Source organism: Hevea brasiliensis, chromosome 17 (assembly GCF_030052815.1).
Source record: "Hevea brasiliensis isolate MT/VB/25A 57/8 chromosome 17, ASM3005281v1, whole genome shotgun sequence".
NCBI classification, from domain to species: domain Eukaryota; kingdom Viridiplantae; phylum Streptophyta; class Magnoliopsida; order Malpighiales; family Euphorbiaceae; genus Hevea; species Hevea brasiliensis.
Window position 1 is genome coordinate 7,463,435 of NC_079509.1, and position 15,956 is coordinate 7,479,390.

General features: G+C 34.8%; 2 protein-coding genes across 10 annotated transcripts; one reads left to right on the forward strand and one right to left on the reverse strand.

Annotated features, from left to right (window-relative positions):
* Positions 1-376: 376 nt before the first annotated feature.
* LOC110665272 (probable adenylate kinase 7, mitochondrial) lies at positions 377-5,345 on the forward strand. 6 transcript variants are annotated; one of them, XM_021825311.2, is made up of 5 exons: positions 396-870; positions 1,424-1,564; positions 1,819-1,900; positions 2,015-2,052; positions 4,995-5,345. In XM_021825311.2, the coding sequence occupies exons 1-5, from the start codon at positions 496-498 to the stop codon at positions 5,160-5,162; spliced, it is 804 nt and encodes a 267-aa protein (XP_021681003.2). In that variant the 5' UTR covers positions 396-495; the 3' UTR covers positions 5,163-5,345. The 6 variants fall into 6 exon arrangements, with proteins under 6 accessions (XP_057995960.1, XP_021681006.2, XP_057995958.1 ...); XM_021825315.2 differs by having other exon boundaries at positions 397-870; positions 1,981-2,052; positions 4,995-5,139; XM_021825310.2 differs by having other exon boundaries at positions 399-870; positions 2,012-2,052.
* Positions 5,346-5,823: 478 nt separating this feature from the next.
* On the reverse strand, positions 5,824-10,806 carry LOC110665273 (probable inactive leucine-rich repeat receptor-like protein kinase At3g03770). 4 transcript variants are annotated; one of them, XM_058139973.1, is made up of 9 exons: positions 10,709-10,806; positions 10,186-10,547; positions 8,593-9,998; positions 8,311-8,444; positions 7,523-7,763; positions 7,049-7,260; positions 6,928-6,953; positions 6,515-6,626; positions 5,824-6,315 (listed from the first exon to the last, which is right to left on the reverse strand). In XM_058139973.1, the coding sequence occupies exons 3-9, from the start codon at positions 9,944-9,946 to the stop codon at positions 6,106-6,108; spliced, it is 2,289 nt and encodes a 762-aa protein (XP_057995956.1). In that variant the 5' UTR covers positions 9,947-9,998; positions 10,186-10,547; positions 10,709-10,806; the 3' UTR covers positions 5,824-6,105. The 4 variants fall into 4 exon arrangements, with proteins under 4 accessions (XP_057995956.1, XP_021681010.2, XP_057995957.1 ...); XM_021825318.2 differs by lacking the exon at positions 10,709-10,806 and having other exon boundaries at positions 10,186-10,269; positions 10,404-10,652; XM_058139974.1 differs by lacking the exon at positions 10,709-10,806 and having other exon boundaries at positions 10,186-10,316; positions 10,404-10,652.
* Positions 10,807-15,956: the final 5,150 nt, after the last annotated feature.

Sequence of the window (15,956 nt, forward strand, 5' to 3'; positions counted from 1 at the left end):
TACTTATTTAATATCTTTACTGCTATTTGAAATTATAATTTAAGATAAATTATTAAACGTAAAGTAGTGAATTTTATCTTTTTAATTTGATGATATAATTATTTTTATGTGAATATTTGATACATTAATTTTTAATATATCAAATATATTTAATAATTTATTCAATTTTAAATGATAAATATATATATATTTTATAAAAAAAAAATTTATTAAAAAAATTAGATTTTTTTACTGATCACAAAATTAGAAATTGATGATAAGAAGTCAAGGATGCGTATGATAATAATTTAAAAAAAAAAAATCTAATTCCAACTGTGCCCTGCTCTGGCAATTCAAACTGACGTGGCTGCCAAAACGAATGACGTTGCAACTTTTCACACTATAATAATAGTAACATTTTTAGCCGACGCCAGCCACTGGATATAATTTTTCCAGCTACTGTCTGTTCTGTTGCGCACTGTCACTGCCCTTTCCCTCTAGGAAATCTCATTTGCCATGATCGCTCTGAGCCATCGAGTCTCGGCCGCTGCCGCCGTGCCGGTTGCGCCACTTTTATATCGTCTCCTCACTGTCTTCCGATTGTACACGACTGCTGGCGCAGCCCAACCGCAGCTCGACCCCGATTACTACTACTACAACGACAACAGCAACTACCGTGAGCGAAGCCGCAATCGGCTTGCCAAGGCTCCAATGGCCGACTCCGAAAGCTCGGTTCCGAGAAGAGGAGTGCACTGGGCGTTCATAGGATATCCGCGCATCAAGAAGCGCATGTACGTTGAGAGACTCTCTGAGCTCCTAGAAGTCCCCTACATTTCTATGGCTAGTCTCGTTCGTCAAGAACTGAACCCAGGCACCTCTCTCTACAAACAGGTCTTAATTTCATGTTTGATTTCTCTGTTTCTTGGAATTGTTTTTGGTATTCCCTTGTAGCGCTTGGAAATTTCGTAGGTATTAATTTTGAAACTATTCGCTAGGGTTCTCTTTGGATTGTTTTGTTGATGATCTTTGCCTGTAAAGAATCAAGCTCACCTTATTTTGTACTTTCAAGGAACCCAACTGATACCAAGGTTTTTCTGATCACTAAAATTGAGAAATGTTAGGCCACAGTAAACGACATTTTGTCAGTTGAACCTTTTATGTTGTGAAAATGATTGCAAATTAGAATGATGCTATTGTGTGGAAAATTGGCAATGCAGAGGTTAAAGTTTTATGTACTGTACTTGACAATGACAATTACTAGAAATGGCCCTGCTGAAGATTGATATACTCTATTTGGATAATCTTTGATTATTACAAGTGAATGAAGCTACTTATTTTAAAGGTTTCTCTTGTCCTAGCTGCTTCTTATCTACCACTATTGTTTATTCGACTTATATGGAAATATTGCTATAGGTCACTCACTCCTTGTCTTCAATTTAATTAGATTGCAAATGCTGTAAATCGTGGTAAACTTGTTCCAGAGGATATAATTTTTGGCTTGCTGTCTAAGAGGTTAGAAGATGGGTATTACAGAGGTGAAACTGGTTTTATTTTGGATGGAATTCCTCGTTCAAAGTTACAAGCTGTAAGTCTTTTTGGCAATTTCATGTACATGTCATCAATTGAATGCTCTTTATTCAAAGATGCCTAACAAGTGTCCTGTTCATGGAGATTTATTATGTTGTCCAAGAGGATATGTAGTAATCCTTATTGTGTCTTCTCTTCTTGCCTAGTTTTTGTGTTTAGTAGGGATGCTTTTTAATTACAAATCTGCTACTGCTAGAAATGCTAGATACTGATCTATCTGCGTTCTTTTCATTTTCTTTTAAATCTATGTAGGAGATTCTTGATGAACTTGCAAAGATTGATTTGGTTGTGAATTTTAAATGCACCGATGATTTCTTGATAAAGAACCAAGAAGGTAGTATTTCTGTTCTTTGTTATGAATTATGTGAACTGGACAATTCCTGTGGTACAAGTCCTGATATTACCTCACATCAGAGTCAACTGAAATATTCCACTATCATTGCAGAAGGTGCCTGGAAAGATAAGCTCCAAGCCTATATTGAGCAGGTGAACAGTAAACCTTTTGCTTGTGTCTTCTTAAGTTACAGCATTAACTTTCAATATATTTGCTAATTTCCAGCATGGTGTGGTTATGTCTTTTGCACATATTTTTTTCTCTCCTCTTTTTTGGTCCAGTCTTATCTTTGCACAGCCTTGCCCTTTTATTCCAGCTACCCCCAACTCTACAAGAAAAGATAATGTTAGACATTTTGCAACTTTTCATCAATGAATTGTGAGCGGCTGATTTAGACTTGCATGTTTGTTGTAATTGACACCTTTTATTTCTTTTCTACCAAATAATTTCCTTGTGTATGACGTTATCGTTGCTACCAACTACAATAAATGTGAAGAATGACTAATCTGTCTGCCTTGGTTCTTTTCTTTTTATCTTCCCCATAAGATCTCAGATCTAACTTCTGAACCAATATTGTCGTATGGATCAATGTGATAAATCAGAATGACTAGCTTTTATGTGGCATGGAAAGATGGAGCACAAAGTCAAAAACATCCTTTAGTCAGTGAAGTTTTTTTTGAATTTTTCTGTTTGTTTCCTCTGTTCATCTTGTATGGGCAGAAATTTTCAGGTGCACAAACTTCTGTATTATGGTCCATGCCCTTGCTTCCTTAAGTGGCTTGTATAATCCATTAAGACTTGGGAGAGAAATATATCGGCTAAATGAGTTAAAATTATGTTATTTATTTGATAGCAAGGAGGAGAGAAAGGAAATGTCAAGATCTCAATCAAGTTAGGTGCATTAAGGATAAAGAAGAAAAAGTGTTGTTGAAAGATGAGGACATTAAAAAAAGATGAAGAAATTATTTTAATGATCTCTTTAATAATAGTCAAAATGTTAATAGCGTGAATATAGACTATAGAACGATAGAAAAGAATGTGAATTATACTAGAAGGATTAGATCTTTAGAAGTAAAGGAAACACTTAAGAGAATGAAAGTGGATAAAGCCTGTGGACCCGATGGAATACCAATTGAAGTGTGGAAGTGTTTGGGAGATATGTGAGTGTCATGGTTAACTAAATTATTTAATAAGATTCTAAACTCAAAGAAAATGCCTGATGAATGGAGGAGTATTTTAGTACCTATTTTTAAAAAGAAGGGAGACATATAGAGTTGCTCGAACTATAGGGGAATTAAACTCATGAGCCATACTATGAAGTTGTGGGAGAGAGTTGTGGAGCATCGACTACGTCGTAATACTTCTATCTCTCTCAATCAATTTGGCTTCATGCCCGGTCGTTTAACTATGGAAGCGAACTTTCTCATTAGAAGCTTGATAGAGAAATATAGAGATGTGAAGAAAGATCTACACATGGTTTTTATTGATTTGGAGAAGTCTTATGATAGTGTTCCAAGAGATGTCCTACGGAGTGTGTTAGAACAAAAGAGGGTATCTATTAGGTACATACAAGTGTTGAAAGATATGTATGAAGGAGCAACTATTATTGTGCGCACAGTGGGAGGGGACACAAGAGATTTTTCGATCTCAATTGGACTACACCAAGGATCAGCTATAAGCCCTTACCTTTTTACATTAGTTTTAGATGAATTGACGAAACATATACAAGAGAGTATTCCTTGGTGCATGATGTTTGCGGATGATATTGTTCTGATAGATGAGACGCGAGAATGAGTCAATAGAAAGCTAGAGTTTTAGAGAAGTACTCTAGAGTCAAAGGGCTTTAAGTTAAGTAGAACAAAGACAGAATACATGCATTGCAAGTTCAGTGAAGGCCAAACTGGTGATAGGGAAGGAGTTAGTTTGGATGGAGTGATACTGTCCCAAAGTAATCACTTTAAATATCTTGGCTCAGTCCTTCAAGTGGATGGGGGATGTGAGGAGGATGTTAGTCATAGGATTAAAGCCGGATGGTTGAAGCAGAAACGTGCCACGGGAGTTTTATGTGATCGCAAGATTCCCAATTAGTTGAAAGGAAAATTTTATCGTACAACCATACGACCGGCTATATTATATGATAGTGAATGTTGGGCATTGAAGGAGTCGTATGCGTCTAAGATAAGAGTTGTAGAGATGAGAATGTGAAGGTGGATGAGTGGCCATACTAGACTAGATAAGGTCCGTAATGAGAGTATTAGAGAAAAGGTAGGAGTGGTACCAATTGAGATTAAGTTGAGAGAAGGGAGATTGAGGTGGTTTGGTCATGTGAAGTGTAGACATACGGAGACTTCAGTTAGACAAGTAGAGCACATTAGGTTAGAAGATAGAAAGAAAAAAAGGGGTAGACCTAAATTGACTTGGAGGAGAGTAGTACAACATGACCTAGAAGCATTACAAATTTCTGAGGATTTAACCCAAAATCGTTTAGAGTGGAGAAAGCGAATCCATATAGCCGACCCCAAATTTTTGGGATAAAGGTTTAGTTTAGTTGAGTTGAGTATTTGATAGCAGAACAATACGGTGAAACCTAATTAGACGTGAGAATGGGCACCTACCTTATGGAATAGGTTTTGGGGACAGCTGTAGGGAACGAGTAGGGGATCTACACCCATACCTTGTGTGGATGGGTTTCAGTGACACAAGGGAAAAAAAATGTTGAGGTACGTTTGATGCGACAACAATGAGCCAGACAGCATGACAGCCTGCCTGATTGCTGATAACTGCCACTTTAAACAGAGTTAGAAATCCTTATTCCATCATCATCATGCTTATGGAAAACAATTAGTTATAAAACATCGTTATATCAAAGTTTTATATTCTATGAACCCTATAATTATTTAGTTTTCAAAATATGTATGTCTTTGACTACAAGCATTTTGTTGTCTTGTGATTTTATATATATATATAAGGGCATGTTTTATGGATCCTTTTTTTGGGATCTGTTAAAAAAATTGTTTGCTTCTATTAAGTGGTTGTGCTATATAAGCAGAAAGAGGGATGGATTTTGATAATAACTTGTCATTTTTCTTCTCAGAGCAAACCACTAGAAGAATATTACAGGAAACAGAAAAATCTTCTTGACTTTCAAGTAGTTGGTGCACCTAGAGAGACTTGGCAAGGGCTTTTGGCTGCATTACGTCTAGAACATATAAATGCTGTAAATTGTTCGAAGAAACTGACTTCAGGGTATACCTTGCTCTAAACTCCCACCATTCCCTATAAGTGCAACTTTATTGCAAATACAAGTGATGTGAATAGCATTACTTACAGCAGGAAATATCTGTGGTGAATTTAGATAGCATATGTGCAATTGTCTTTTTCTTTTTTATATTGGCAACTGTAAACGATTTTGATGATGCAAGTGTGTGATATATGTGTTTTCTGATCTCACTTGTGTTCAATGGATTAAAAAGAGGGTGAGCGAGATGTGAATATTTCCTTTGTAATTAAGATAAAAAGTTAAGATATACCTGTGATATATGAGCTCAATTTAAGATTTTTTTTTTTTCAGTTAACCAATTAAAAGTTACAATTCATATCTCTCTGTTAATTTAGAACAAATACGGTATTTGGCTTTTAGCATTTTCGTCGCCAAAATTGAAAATTCATAGCCAAATAATTTCATAGGCCAACGCAAATTTGTTAATCATGTTATGTGAGAAATTTCAGTTCCATGTTTCAAAATATGTTTATGGCGATGAAAACAAGAAGCAATGTCTCCTCATTTATGATTTTGATATGAGATATCTAATTAATTTTATTTTTGCCAATCGTATATCTACACCAAGCACTTTTTAAAATTTAAATAATTTGTGACAATTTCTTTCATTGGCTCATACTTCATAATTTCATCATTGGATAAATGGCAGTAATAACGCATTGCTGGACTTTAATTGCTATTGTTACTTGTAGCAATGAAGAACACATAATGGCAATGCTACACTTCTAGAAACAGAAAGAAAAATGACAAAATATAAATATTACAAATTCTGCCCAAATTAAGGCACGCAAAGCTTCAACATTTGCTATAGCTGCAACCTCAATGAAAAAACAAATTCCCTTTTGGGGAATTGTAAGGATGGAATGGCATGCTTCTTGCGGGAGTTGAGAGTCCACAAATATATAATCCCTCAAATGATACATTATCAAATCTTTGAACCATCTGCTGTTGCTTGGATCTGAGCTGCATACTGCAAGTTCCAGAGGATGTCCTCGAAGGACGGACGGCTCCATGATTCAGAACAAATGCATTTGTTTGTTATTGAAAGCACAATTGATAAAGATTCTTGAGAGCAAGTTGCCAACACAATTGGGTTTATTAATTTCCTATGGCTATCTGGGCTGTTACAAGATGCCTGTAAAAGTGCAGTTTCTAGACATTAGGATTTCGCAGATTCTAAATCAACCACCTCAAATCAAGAAAAAATTGAAAATATGCAATTTAGTAGCTGAGGACATAAGAATGGCTTTGAATTCTGCTCATTAATGATTTTTCAGAAATTTTCTCGTACATTATAAATATAATCAGCTACAATTCAGAGTTTCAGTGCATACCAATGCATTCAGCAGCAGCTTATCTTTTCTGCCAGATACTGAGGGGCCAACAAGTGATTCAAGTAATATGAAGCCAAAGCTATAAACGTCATCCTCTACTCTTGTCATTTGCCTGAGACAAAGTACACGTATGGTTGAAAATCTATGGAGCGCATAGCCACAAACTAATTAGTCATTGTAAAAGTTCTACTTCTGCTGGATAAATTTAGAAATCTAGTTTACTTCTCAATGTCATAACTTAAGGGAAAAAGAAAAAATAAAAAGGATTTATTGTTCAATGATTTTGGACAATTAATCTTTGTCATGGATGAATTGTTTATGGTTACGTTGGTCCAGTCCATTCCACAATCACATCGGGAGATGTCTTGGTGGATCAAATCACAACATGGTTGCAGATAAAAGAAAATCCTTACCGTGATTCCAAGCCATCTCCACGTTCCTGCAAAGAAATAACCAGGTCATGAGCCTCTCAGAACCAAGGGCTTATTTTTAGTCTGACAATTTGATCTAAAAAAAAAAAAAAAGAAGCCTTACCCCACAATTTGCTATTTCTTCAGAGATAATAGAAAGTCCATAGTCACTCAATTTTGCAATCCCATGGTCACTGAGCAGGATATTATTTGTCTTCAATCGATTGTTAAAGAAACCAGGAATAACTCCTGTATGCAGAAAGTGCACAGCTTTTGCCACACCAATTAGCACTGTCAATCTCTCTGACCAATCAAGAACCTTGCCTGAACTGTTCTCTACACCAATATAATACTGCTATACTAAGAATATAATTCATGACTTCAAACTAAATATAACAAAAAGGACAAATATTAAAAAAAAAGAAGGAAAAACATCTAATTGATGGTTCAAAAAAAATGAAATGACATATGCTGGTTATTGTTTACCTAAGCTTGATCACCATTATGTATGGGTTCTCTCATTGTCTAAATTATCTACAAGTACTAAAAAAAAAATCATGATTCAACCACTTCCAAGAGAAAATGTTTCAGAAATTACCATAGAGGTAAGTTTGAAAATTCCCATTCGAAATGTATTCAAATATAAGGAAGACTTTGTTCACTCTGTAATCTTGTCCACCATTGTCAATGCAGTGCCCCAAGAGGCAAACCAAATGTGGGTGACGAAGCTTTGCAAGCAAATCCAACCTGAGTTTAAGATTTCGAAAAGAGTATTTCTTCGATGAAGGTAGGCACCTTATAGCAACTTGGGTCCCATTTTCTAATCTTCCTTTATAGAGCTGAGAAAACAATGCAGAGAAGGAAAAGTTCAAATGAACAAAAGTTATGATGCTGGAGGGGGCTCAGAATGAACTTTGAACCAAGCCTTGAATAAGACTAATAACCTAAACATCAGAATTGGAAAATGAAGCCAGTGTACATTGGGACTTTGGGAGAAATTTAGACAAACACAGGGACTGAAACAAGGGCATCAAGATTAGTCAACCATTTCTTTGCTTCCTTTTCTCATACATCTTATCCATTTAGTCTCCCATGATATGACAATAATATAAAGATTATGACTTGTGATAGTTAACAGATGAATAAGACCAAGATGCATTGCTACTGTGTTTCACTTTTCACTTGATAAGAAAAAATGTTAACAGAATTTTTGCAAGTTTTAGACAGTATGATGTGGCGCAACCGCGGGTCATTCAAGTAGTATAGAAAAAATACCATTCCTTCGAATAATTGTGTTATAAATTGAATTTTTGATATAAGAAATTTACTAATCTAACTAAATTTGGACTAACAGATAATTAAATGAGAAGATTGGGAATACAGTACCTTTCCATAAGAACCTTCACCCAAAATGGCAGAGTTATCAAAGTTTTTGGTGGCTTCCTTTAACTCTTCTAATGTAAATGACCTACACGCCGGGAGATCTTGTGTCACCAATTTTTCAGCTTGAGAAATAAATTCTGAAGAGCAAAGTAGAAAACAAACAGTCACCAAGCAAGATAAGAAATTCTCAAGAGTCAAGCCCACCAACTCGGGTAAATTTGTTTTTAGTGAAATTTTCAAACAAAAAGCAAAACTTCTGCACTTTCTTGTTACTAGATGACCTACTTGCCCCGGTGAGGATCTCAGACGAGAGCCCTGCCGCTGAGTTTTCTTGCACTACTTTGTGCAACAAATGCTGCTCTGACATTCCTCGCGGGCAATATCTTCTACACACAAGAAGAAAGCCCAAAGCCAGAAGCACCAGAACAAAAAGTATACCAGCGGCCACACCCACTACTATTCCTACATCTTTGCCTCCAGATTTTTTCTGTTTCACAGGCATGGCCATACAAGATGATGCCGCACGCTGATGACGTAAACCAATTGATAAGCAATTTCCACCAAACTTCACAACTCTATCATCTGATTCCGTTCTCAAACAATGAGGCAATCCACCAGTAAAACTATTATTGGATATATCAACAAACTGTAGTTTGCTGCCACAACTTAGCTGGTTTGGGAGCGAACCACTTAACATATTTGATGCCAAATTCAAGTAAGTGATGTTTGGCAATGCGAAAATTGAAGCAGGAGGTGTTCCACTTAGTTCATTGAATGACATATCAAGGCGTTGAAGCTGACTAAGCTGGCTATATTGATGTGGAATCTCTCCTGAAAAGGAGTTATTGCTAAGGAATACTGTGACCAATCCTTTAGGTATTGAAGGTAGTTTAGAATCTAAATTGTTCCCACTTACATCCAGCAAATGCAAGTTGCTTAAGGCATCAAGATTTGGCAACTTTCCAGATATCTCATTGCTAGACAAAACAAGATCAGTAAGAGTGGTAATTCTCTGTACTGAAGATGGAAATCGACCTTTCAATTGGTTATTCTTCAATCTTAGAATTTTAAGATTGGATAATGAATCAAACCAATTGGGGACTGTATCGTTGAAGAAATTGTCATCGAGTGTAAGAGTTTGAAGTTTCACCATTTTTGAAATCTTTGGTGGAACAGAACCAAATAGGTAATTTGAGCTTAAATCCAAATATTCAAGCGAAGACAACCGATGAATTTTGTCTGGAAGTGGACCCCAAATGCCCAGAGATACAAGACTGAGTACTCTCAAATTGGTTAGCCTTGCAAGAGTAACAACAAAAGAATCCATAGAGAAATTCTCTGATAAAGTTTGATTTGGAATTACCAAGCCAACAAAGTTATCAATCTTAGAAGGCTTGTCTCCTATAATTCTGAGCTCAGTGACAAAATTGTCCTGGCATGACACATTCGCTTGTGCGGATGAAGATATATAGCAAAAATCTATGCGATGATCATTCCAAATTTCTAGTTGATTTGGGAACTCCAAATGCTTCCTGAGTTGAAGAAGCACTTGTGTTTGTGAAGATTGTAATTGATGGGAACCCACAATCAGAGAACTCCATAAAAGACATGGCAGCAGCAACCAGCCGCAGTACCCCATGAACAAACTCCCTGCTTTTGTATACACACTTATTGATGGTGCTTTTGAATATCTGAAAACCGCGCATAAAAAGAAATTGTCACAAATTGAAAGGCAAATCAGTCCTAAATGGTGAAACAGAATTGAAGAAAAGAGTGACCGGTGTAGGATCAAAAGGAGTTGCTGCCAGTTGGGATTTATGATGATAAATTCTACATGACAAAACACAGTTATAGGGAGTCAGGGACAGAAAACTATACCTGAAGTGAAACTTCTCAGTTTAGAAACCGCCCATCAAGCAAAAGAAAGAAAATATAACGGTCTTGAGCTATAATTTTGATCAGCTGAAATTGAAAAGTTTGTTAAAGTTCTTTCCTTTTTTCTTCTTTCCCTTCTCAATAGAACAACAACCAGTGAATTAGTAGCATTAATGAAATTTACTTTTCGCTGGAAATCTTAGAATGGGATGGCGGGGTACCTGGAGTAGATGCAGCTAGCCCTTCCAGATCATGTTATCACCTAAGCTTTCTCCAACATTAATGGAAAGAGAGAGTTTTTGTCCATAGTACACTAACAGTTGGCAGTTGAAACTCTCTATTATGAACAGAGAAGGTAGTAGAGACTAGAGAGAGAGAGAGAGAGTAACTAGAAAAGTTAAAAGGAATCTGTCCACTGGCATTCTGTAATTTGCAGAAAGTTGTTGTGTTTAATGTGTCAGAGACAAGAAAAACTGGTGATAAAGCAATTTTTTAACTCCACTAGCCAATGTACAATCATGGTTACCTCAAATCGAAGGGCAGAATAGTAAAAACGATGCATATCCTTGGAACTTGTGATTGCTACTGTCCATATAGATACAGGCTGTCTCTACTCTAACCCATCTTTTCTCCACTCTAACCTATCAAATTCGTAAATGCCCATTTGCGCATGGGATTCTGTTCTGCAATATCTTTGCACTCGTTTAAGGGCAGAGGATAAGGATTTTTTTTTTTTTTTTTAATTTTTGTGATCCTGTTCAAGGAGCATCTCCCTGCAAATGCATTAGAGCTTTTGATGTCATTGTAGATTTGAATGTCCTGCTCAACTCAACCTAAAATGGCAAAAAGAAATCTTTATCAAACCAAAGAAAGATTCCAGAAGCTGGTGTCTACATTATTTGGGCTGGGCAAAAAGTGGTCTCCTTTCCGATTCAACATACTAAAACAGTAATTCTCCTGCACAAACAGTCAATACTGGGTCTGGGTGCTTGCATTTCCTTCAAACTTTGAAGAGAGAATTAATTCAATCCAGCCCATCATGGGACCTTTCATTGCTGCAGTACCAACAACCTTTTTATTCATCAAGCCTTTCATGATTGTATCATCACAACTAAAGATACGGTGATTAACTAACAATATGATTAGATGCCTTACTTTAGACACAGATTCGACCTTTATAGAAAGATGGCTGAAAGCTGAATATGAGAAAAAGAAAGGAGACAAGGCTCCATATAAATAAAAGAAAAAAGTATTTTAGTAGACCATGCCATGAGTAGACGATATATAGCCATTTGGGCCTTGCTACTTTGATACCATGTTAGGAAGTACAAATCCAGAAATTTAAATAGTAAATTGGCGAGCTATAGGCTGAATGGAGCTTAAAATTAGGCTTTCATTATTAAAATGATTTAAATCATTTTAATTTGATTTGCTAATATTTATATACTTTTTAATTCTTTTATATGGATTTGGTACTTATTTCCATAAGTAATATTTTAATAATATGAAATTCATATAAAATTCATTACATTAATAATAATTAGAATGTATTTATTATAAATGAAGAAAAATTTTTGATTTTTGGAGTATGTTGACCATGGACTAAGGTTAGGTTAATAATGTAAGGAGCATTTAAATCTGAATAAATGAGGAATGACAGCAGCTCTGAAATTCAATGTGGTCAGAACAAGGACACAAAAGGGGCGTGCTTACTTATTCATGCTTTTGATATTTACAGTAGTATATAAATAAATAAATAGGGAAAAAGGTAAAATTCACTTTTATAATATATTTATTTATTTCATTATATTCATCATATTTTATTCATTAATATCAAGTTTTCTACCTTCCATTAGCCATTTTTCTCCACCTGTTTTATAGTCATTAGTCGAAACTCCACACTAAAAACTATTAAACAGTGAATTCTCTAAAGCTAATTTTAAATTATGGTTGAAAATAGAATTTATTATTTTAGTTGCACATGTAATAAATTTTTATTATCATTATTATTAATTCAATTAATTTTTTTTTAAGTTGGTGCAATACAAATTTCCTTAAAAATTATATTTTTATATTTTATTTTACAATGAGTTTCATGAATTTCAATTGAGATATTTTAATATATAATCTAATTATACTTTTATCTACATGAATGAAAATGTCAATTAGTTTATAATATTTTAATAAAAAAATGATTAATTTTTATGATCTATAATATTTATTGTTTGTTATATATTTACAATAGAGTAATAAAGACTATTTAATTAATCAATTAATTTATATTGGTTATTAATAAAAATATAATTATAAAATTTTTATAGTCTAATTAATTATCCTACATCATCATCTGCCTTAGTGATCAACTCTTACTTCTAATATAAATAAAACGTATTTTAACTGCCTTTAAATATGAGGTAAGCATTGGTTTCAATAACGAGGATCAGAGCAGACTGTTTAAGAAAAATCCAACACCCAGATACGCAACTGAAGGAGGAGTTTTTGCCAACATTATGAGCACTTCACAATACTGATTGTTGTTTTCAAGTCAATGGTCTTGCTCATTCCTTTGCTTAATCATAACCATAGGCTTCAGGATTTTCCGGCCCTGCACAACTTAAACCTATATAATATTATGGTCTCTTCTTTTGAGATGTGAGTGCTGAGAAGCGCTTAGGCATAGCTTATCAATGAATGGCTTGCGAAGCTGAGTATTTGCTAGATGTTAGACAAGCTGATATGTGAAAGAGCAGAGAAAACAACAGTGTGTAGAATTATCAACCATTATCGACTGTTGTAATACACAGGAGGATCAGATTTATTTTATGAATGATGAAATTTCGTAAAAATAAAATCTATAAATGTTCCAGGTAGGGAGTAAAGAAGAAATAATCTATGCATATACATATAATCAGTTGGCAGGGTGACCTGGTAAAAATAAAAGGATGTTAAAGCGAATGTATCGGAGAAATGGCAATGGTTCTATTTATTCATCCAATTTATAAAGTCACTGCAACATTTGGACTGCTCAGACTTCGGGATAAATTTTAATAACTGTCCCTGAACTTATATGGTTGTAACACTACAGTCTTTCAACTTTAAAATATAACATAAAACCCCCTAAACTTTCCAATTTCGCACAGTAAAATCCCTCTGACTTTCAATTATTGATTTTACAGTTATAAACTGATGTGAACAGCTCCCACATGGTGTTTGTTAATATTTTTCTCTCCTCTCTTATGCAAAGTGTAAAATTATTCTCTCTACACATGAAAAATTATTCTATCTATAGAGAGGAGAATGATTCAATTTACACATGGCTGTGAAAAGAGAAATACTGACTAAACTCCATGCTAAAACTGTCCAGGTTAGCGTCAAAATGAAAAACCAATAATTATAAGTTAAAATGGATTTTACTGTGCAAAATATGAAAGTTGATGGAGTTTTATATTACATTTTTAGGTTGAGGGACTGTAATGTTACAACTAGATAAGTTCAAGGATGATTGTTAAAATTTATCACAGACTTCGACATTGCGAATAGCAATACATTAGGATGTCGACTTTGCCCTTGAAACTACAAGTTATGATTCTCGATATTCATGTTCTACCCCAGACTAACTTTTGAAGAAGAAAAATTTACAATTTGGTTCCTGGGTTTTGCCCTCTATGACACTTTAGTCCTTAAGTATTGGAAAATTAATTATTTAACCCCTGAATTTTGCATTATATTACACTTTAGTCTTTGAATTTTGAGAAATAAATTATTTAGTCCTTTAATTGTAATATATAGAATATTTTAGTCCTCATCCATTGATAGATAGACTAAATTGTTCTATATATTAAAGTTACAAGAACTAAAATGTGATAGAATGCAAAATCCAAGGACTACATTAATTTCTAAAAATTCATCGACTAAAGTGTAATCAAGGACTAAATAATTAAGTTTAACATAGGGAAAACCTCCGGACCAAAATGTAAATTTCCCTTTGAAGAAACTCAAATCAAGCAAACCACTTGACAACTTCCCAAAAGATGAGACTCCTATAGCTATTATATTATATCAATCTAAATACACAGTCTGAGAGTAGTTGACAGGTAAAAAATCAGCCAATCTAACTTGCATTTCCTTGTTAGACAAAAGAACTACTGCAATAAATAAATAAATAAAAATAAAAAGCACCACACTTTACAAGGACATTAAAGGTCCCTCTGAATTGAAAGAATCCAACAAATTAATTCCCAACGCTAAGAAAGCAAAAAGATGGCATCAAAAATTTGGAAAATGAATCTTCAGTAAAATCAAATAAATGCAAAAGAAAAATGTCTTGCACACCAGCTTAATGAAACAGAATAACACTAATAATCTATCATTTCCAAGTTAAAACTAACATGAAGATTCGACACACCTGAATAAACTTGAACGTTTTGATATATTGAAGAAAATAAGGCAAGAGAATGAAGTATCAATCTTCCAGCATCAAATACCGAAAGATTTCTCCTTTAATCAGTTTCCTAAAATTGCGATGCTTGAGCCAACAGGCTGCCATTCTGATTAATGTGAATTGTACGTATCTATGCCCATCATCAATTGGCTTCCACTGATGTGTGCACAACAAAGATAAACAGCCAGTCCTCCAATATGCTCAGGCTTCTGAATCATTCAAGGATTCACGGTCAAATTGCCATTAATGATGCCCCAGACGACCTTTAAATGAGCTCACACTTTCAGCTATTCATTACGGCTAATAATAGCCATCCCCAAATGGTAGATTGCCTTCCAATGATATAAACAGCCTGTCTTCCAAATCACAGTGGAGTATAAGCTAAGAACCATTTGATATCACCTAGTCATTTATTGGGATCCATGACCACTCACATTTTCAAATCTCTTGGAAAACCTTGAAATTCTATCCTGCCTTGATGCGCCTTAACAACTTCAGGAACAACATTCTGATACTTGGTCACAAATTTCTCCACAAACATCTTCTCCGTCATTCTAAGCATATAAATAAGGCTAACACCTTCCTTTATCAATTCCTTTGACATCAGAATGTGCAAAACAGAACACCTAGGTATAATCCTCTTCTCTATGCTAAGAAGTATAAGATTTGGATTCTTAGAAATCACTGAAGGCTTCATTTTCAATTTGTTCACAAAGAAATTCATCGATTTTCTTATTTTCTTCTCTGAAACAATCATAAACATGGGTTGCAACTTAAATGCGAGATTAATTTCCTCCTTTGACAAACCAAAACTTCCGTAGGCTTCTAACTTTTTCTCCCAGAGTCTTTTGTTTGTTGTCACCATGGTACGGACAGCTAATACAAATAGAACATTAGTAGGGCTAAAACCCAATTTCTTAACTTCATTAATAATCTCACTCAATCTATCAGTCTTTAGCAGCAATGATCTTGGATGAAACAAGAACATCTTCGATATTATGAACTCTGGCACCCCATGGTTTACCAACAGTGACATGTTTGGCTCGAGCATCTTTTCCGCATTAAATTCAAGAATCCGGTGGCATCCCCTTATTACTTTTTGGACAATCATATCATTTCCAACAACACGCCTAAGTACATTAATACAGGGTATAATTTGGTTTTCAAGACTCCTCTCCAAAATGTAAGGCTCTGCTGACAAAATGGTTGCAACATCAAGCTCTGAAAAACCCAAGGACTTGAAAAATTCGAACTTCGGCTTAAAAGTTTTATGTAACTTGAAAATATACAATGAGGGTCGCTTCATGGTCAAAGTCACTATCTGTTTTTTACT

Excerpts from the sequence above, each read along its gene's own strand:
- LOC110665272 (XM_058139975.1), top strand. The coding sequence starts at position 496 with ATGATCGCTCTGAGCCATCGAGTCTCGGCCGCTGCCGCCGTGCCGGTT. Across the intron at positions 871-1,423 it reads GCACCTCTCTCTACAAACAG|ATTGCAAATGCTGTAAATCG; the intron begins GTCTTAATTTCA and ends CAATTTAATTAG. Across the intron at positions 2,053-4,994 it reads TCCAAGCCTATATTGAGCAG|AGCAAACCACTAGAAGAATA; the intron begins GTGAACAGTAAA and ends TTTTCTTCTCAG.
- LOC110665273 (XM_058139973.1), bottom strand. The coding sequence starts at position 9,946 with ATGGGGTACTGCGGCTGGTTGCTGCTGCCATGTCTTTTATGGAGTTCT. Across the intron at positions 8,445-8,592 it reads TGAGATCCTCACCGGGGCAA|AATTTATTTCTCAAGCTGAA; the intron begins GTAGGTCATCTA and ends TTTGCTCTTCAG. Across the intron at positions 6,627-6,927 it reads GGAGATGGCTTGGAATCACG|GCAAATGACAAGAGTAGAGG; the intron begins GTAAGGATTTTC and ends ACTTTGTCTCAG.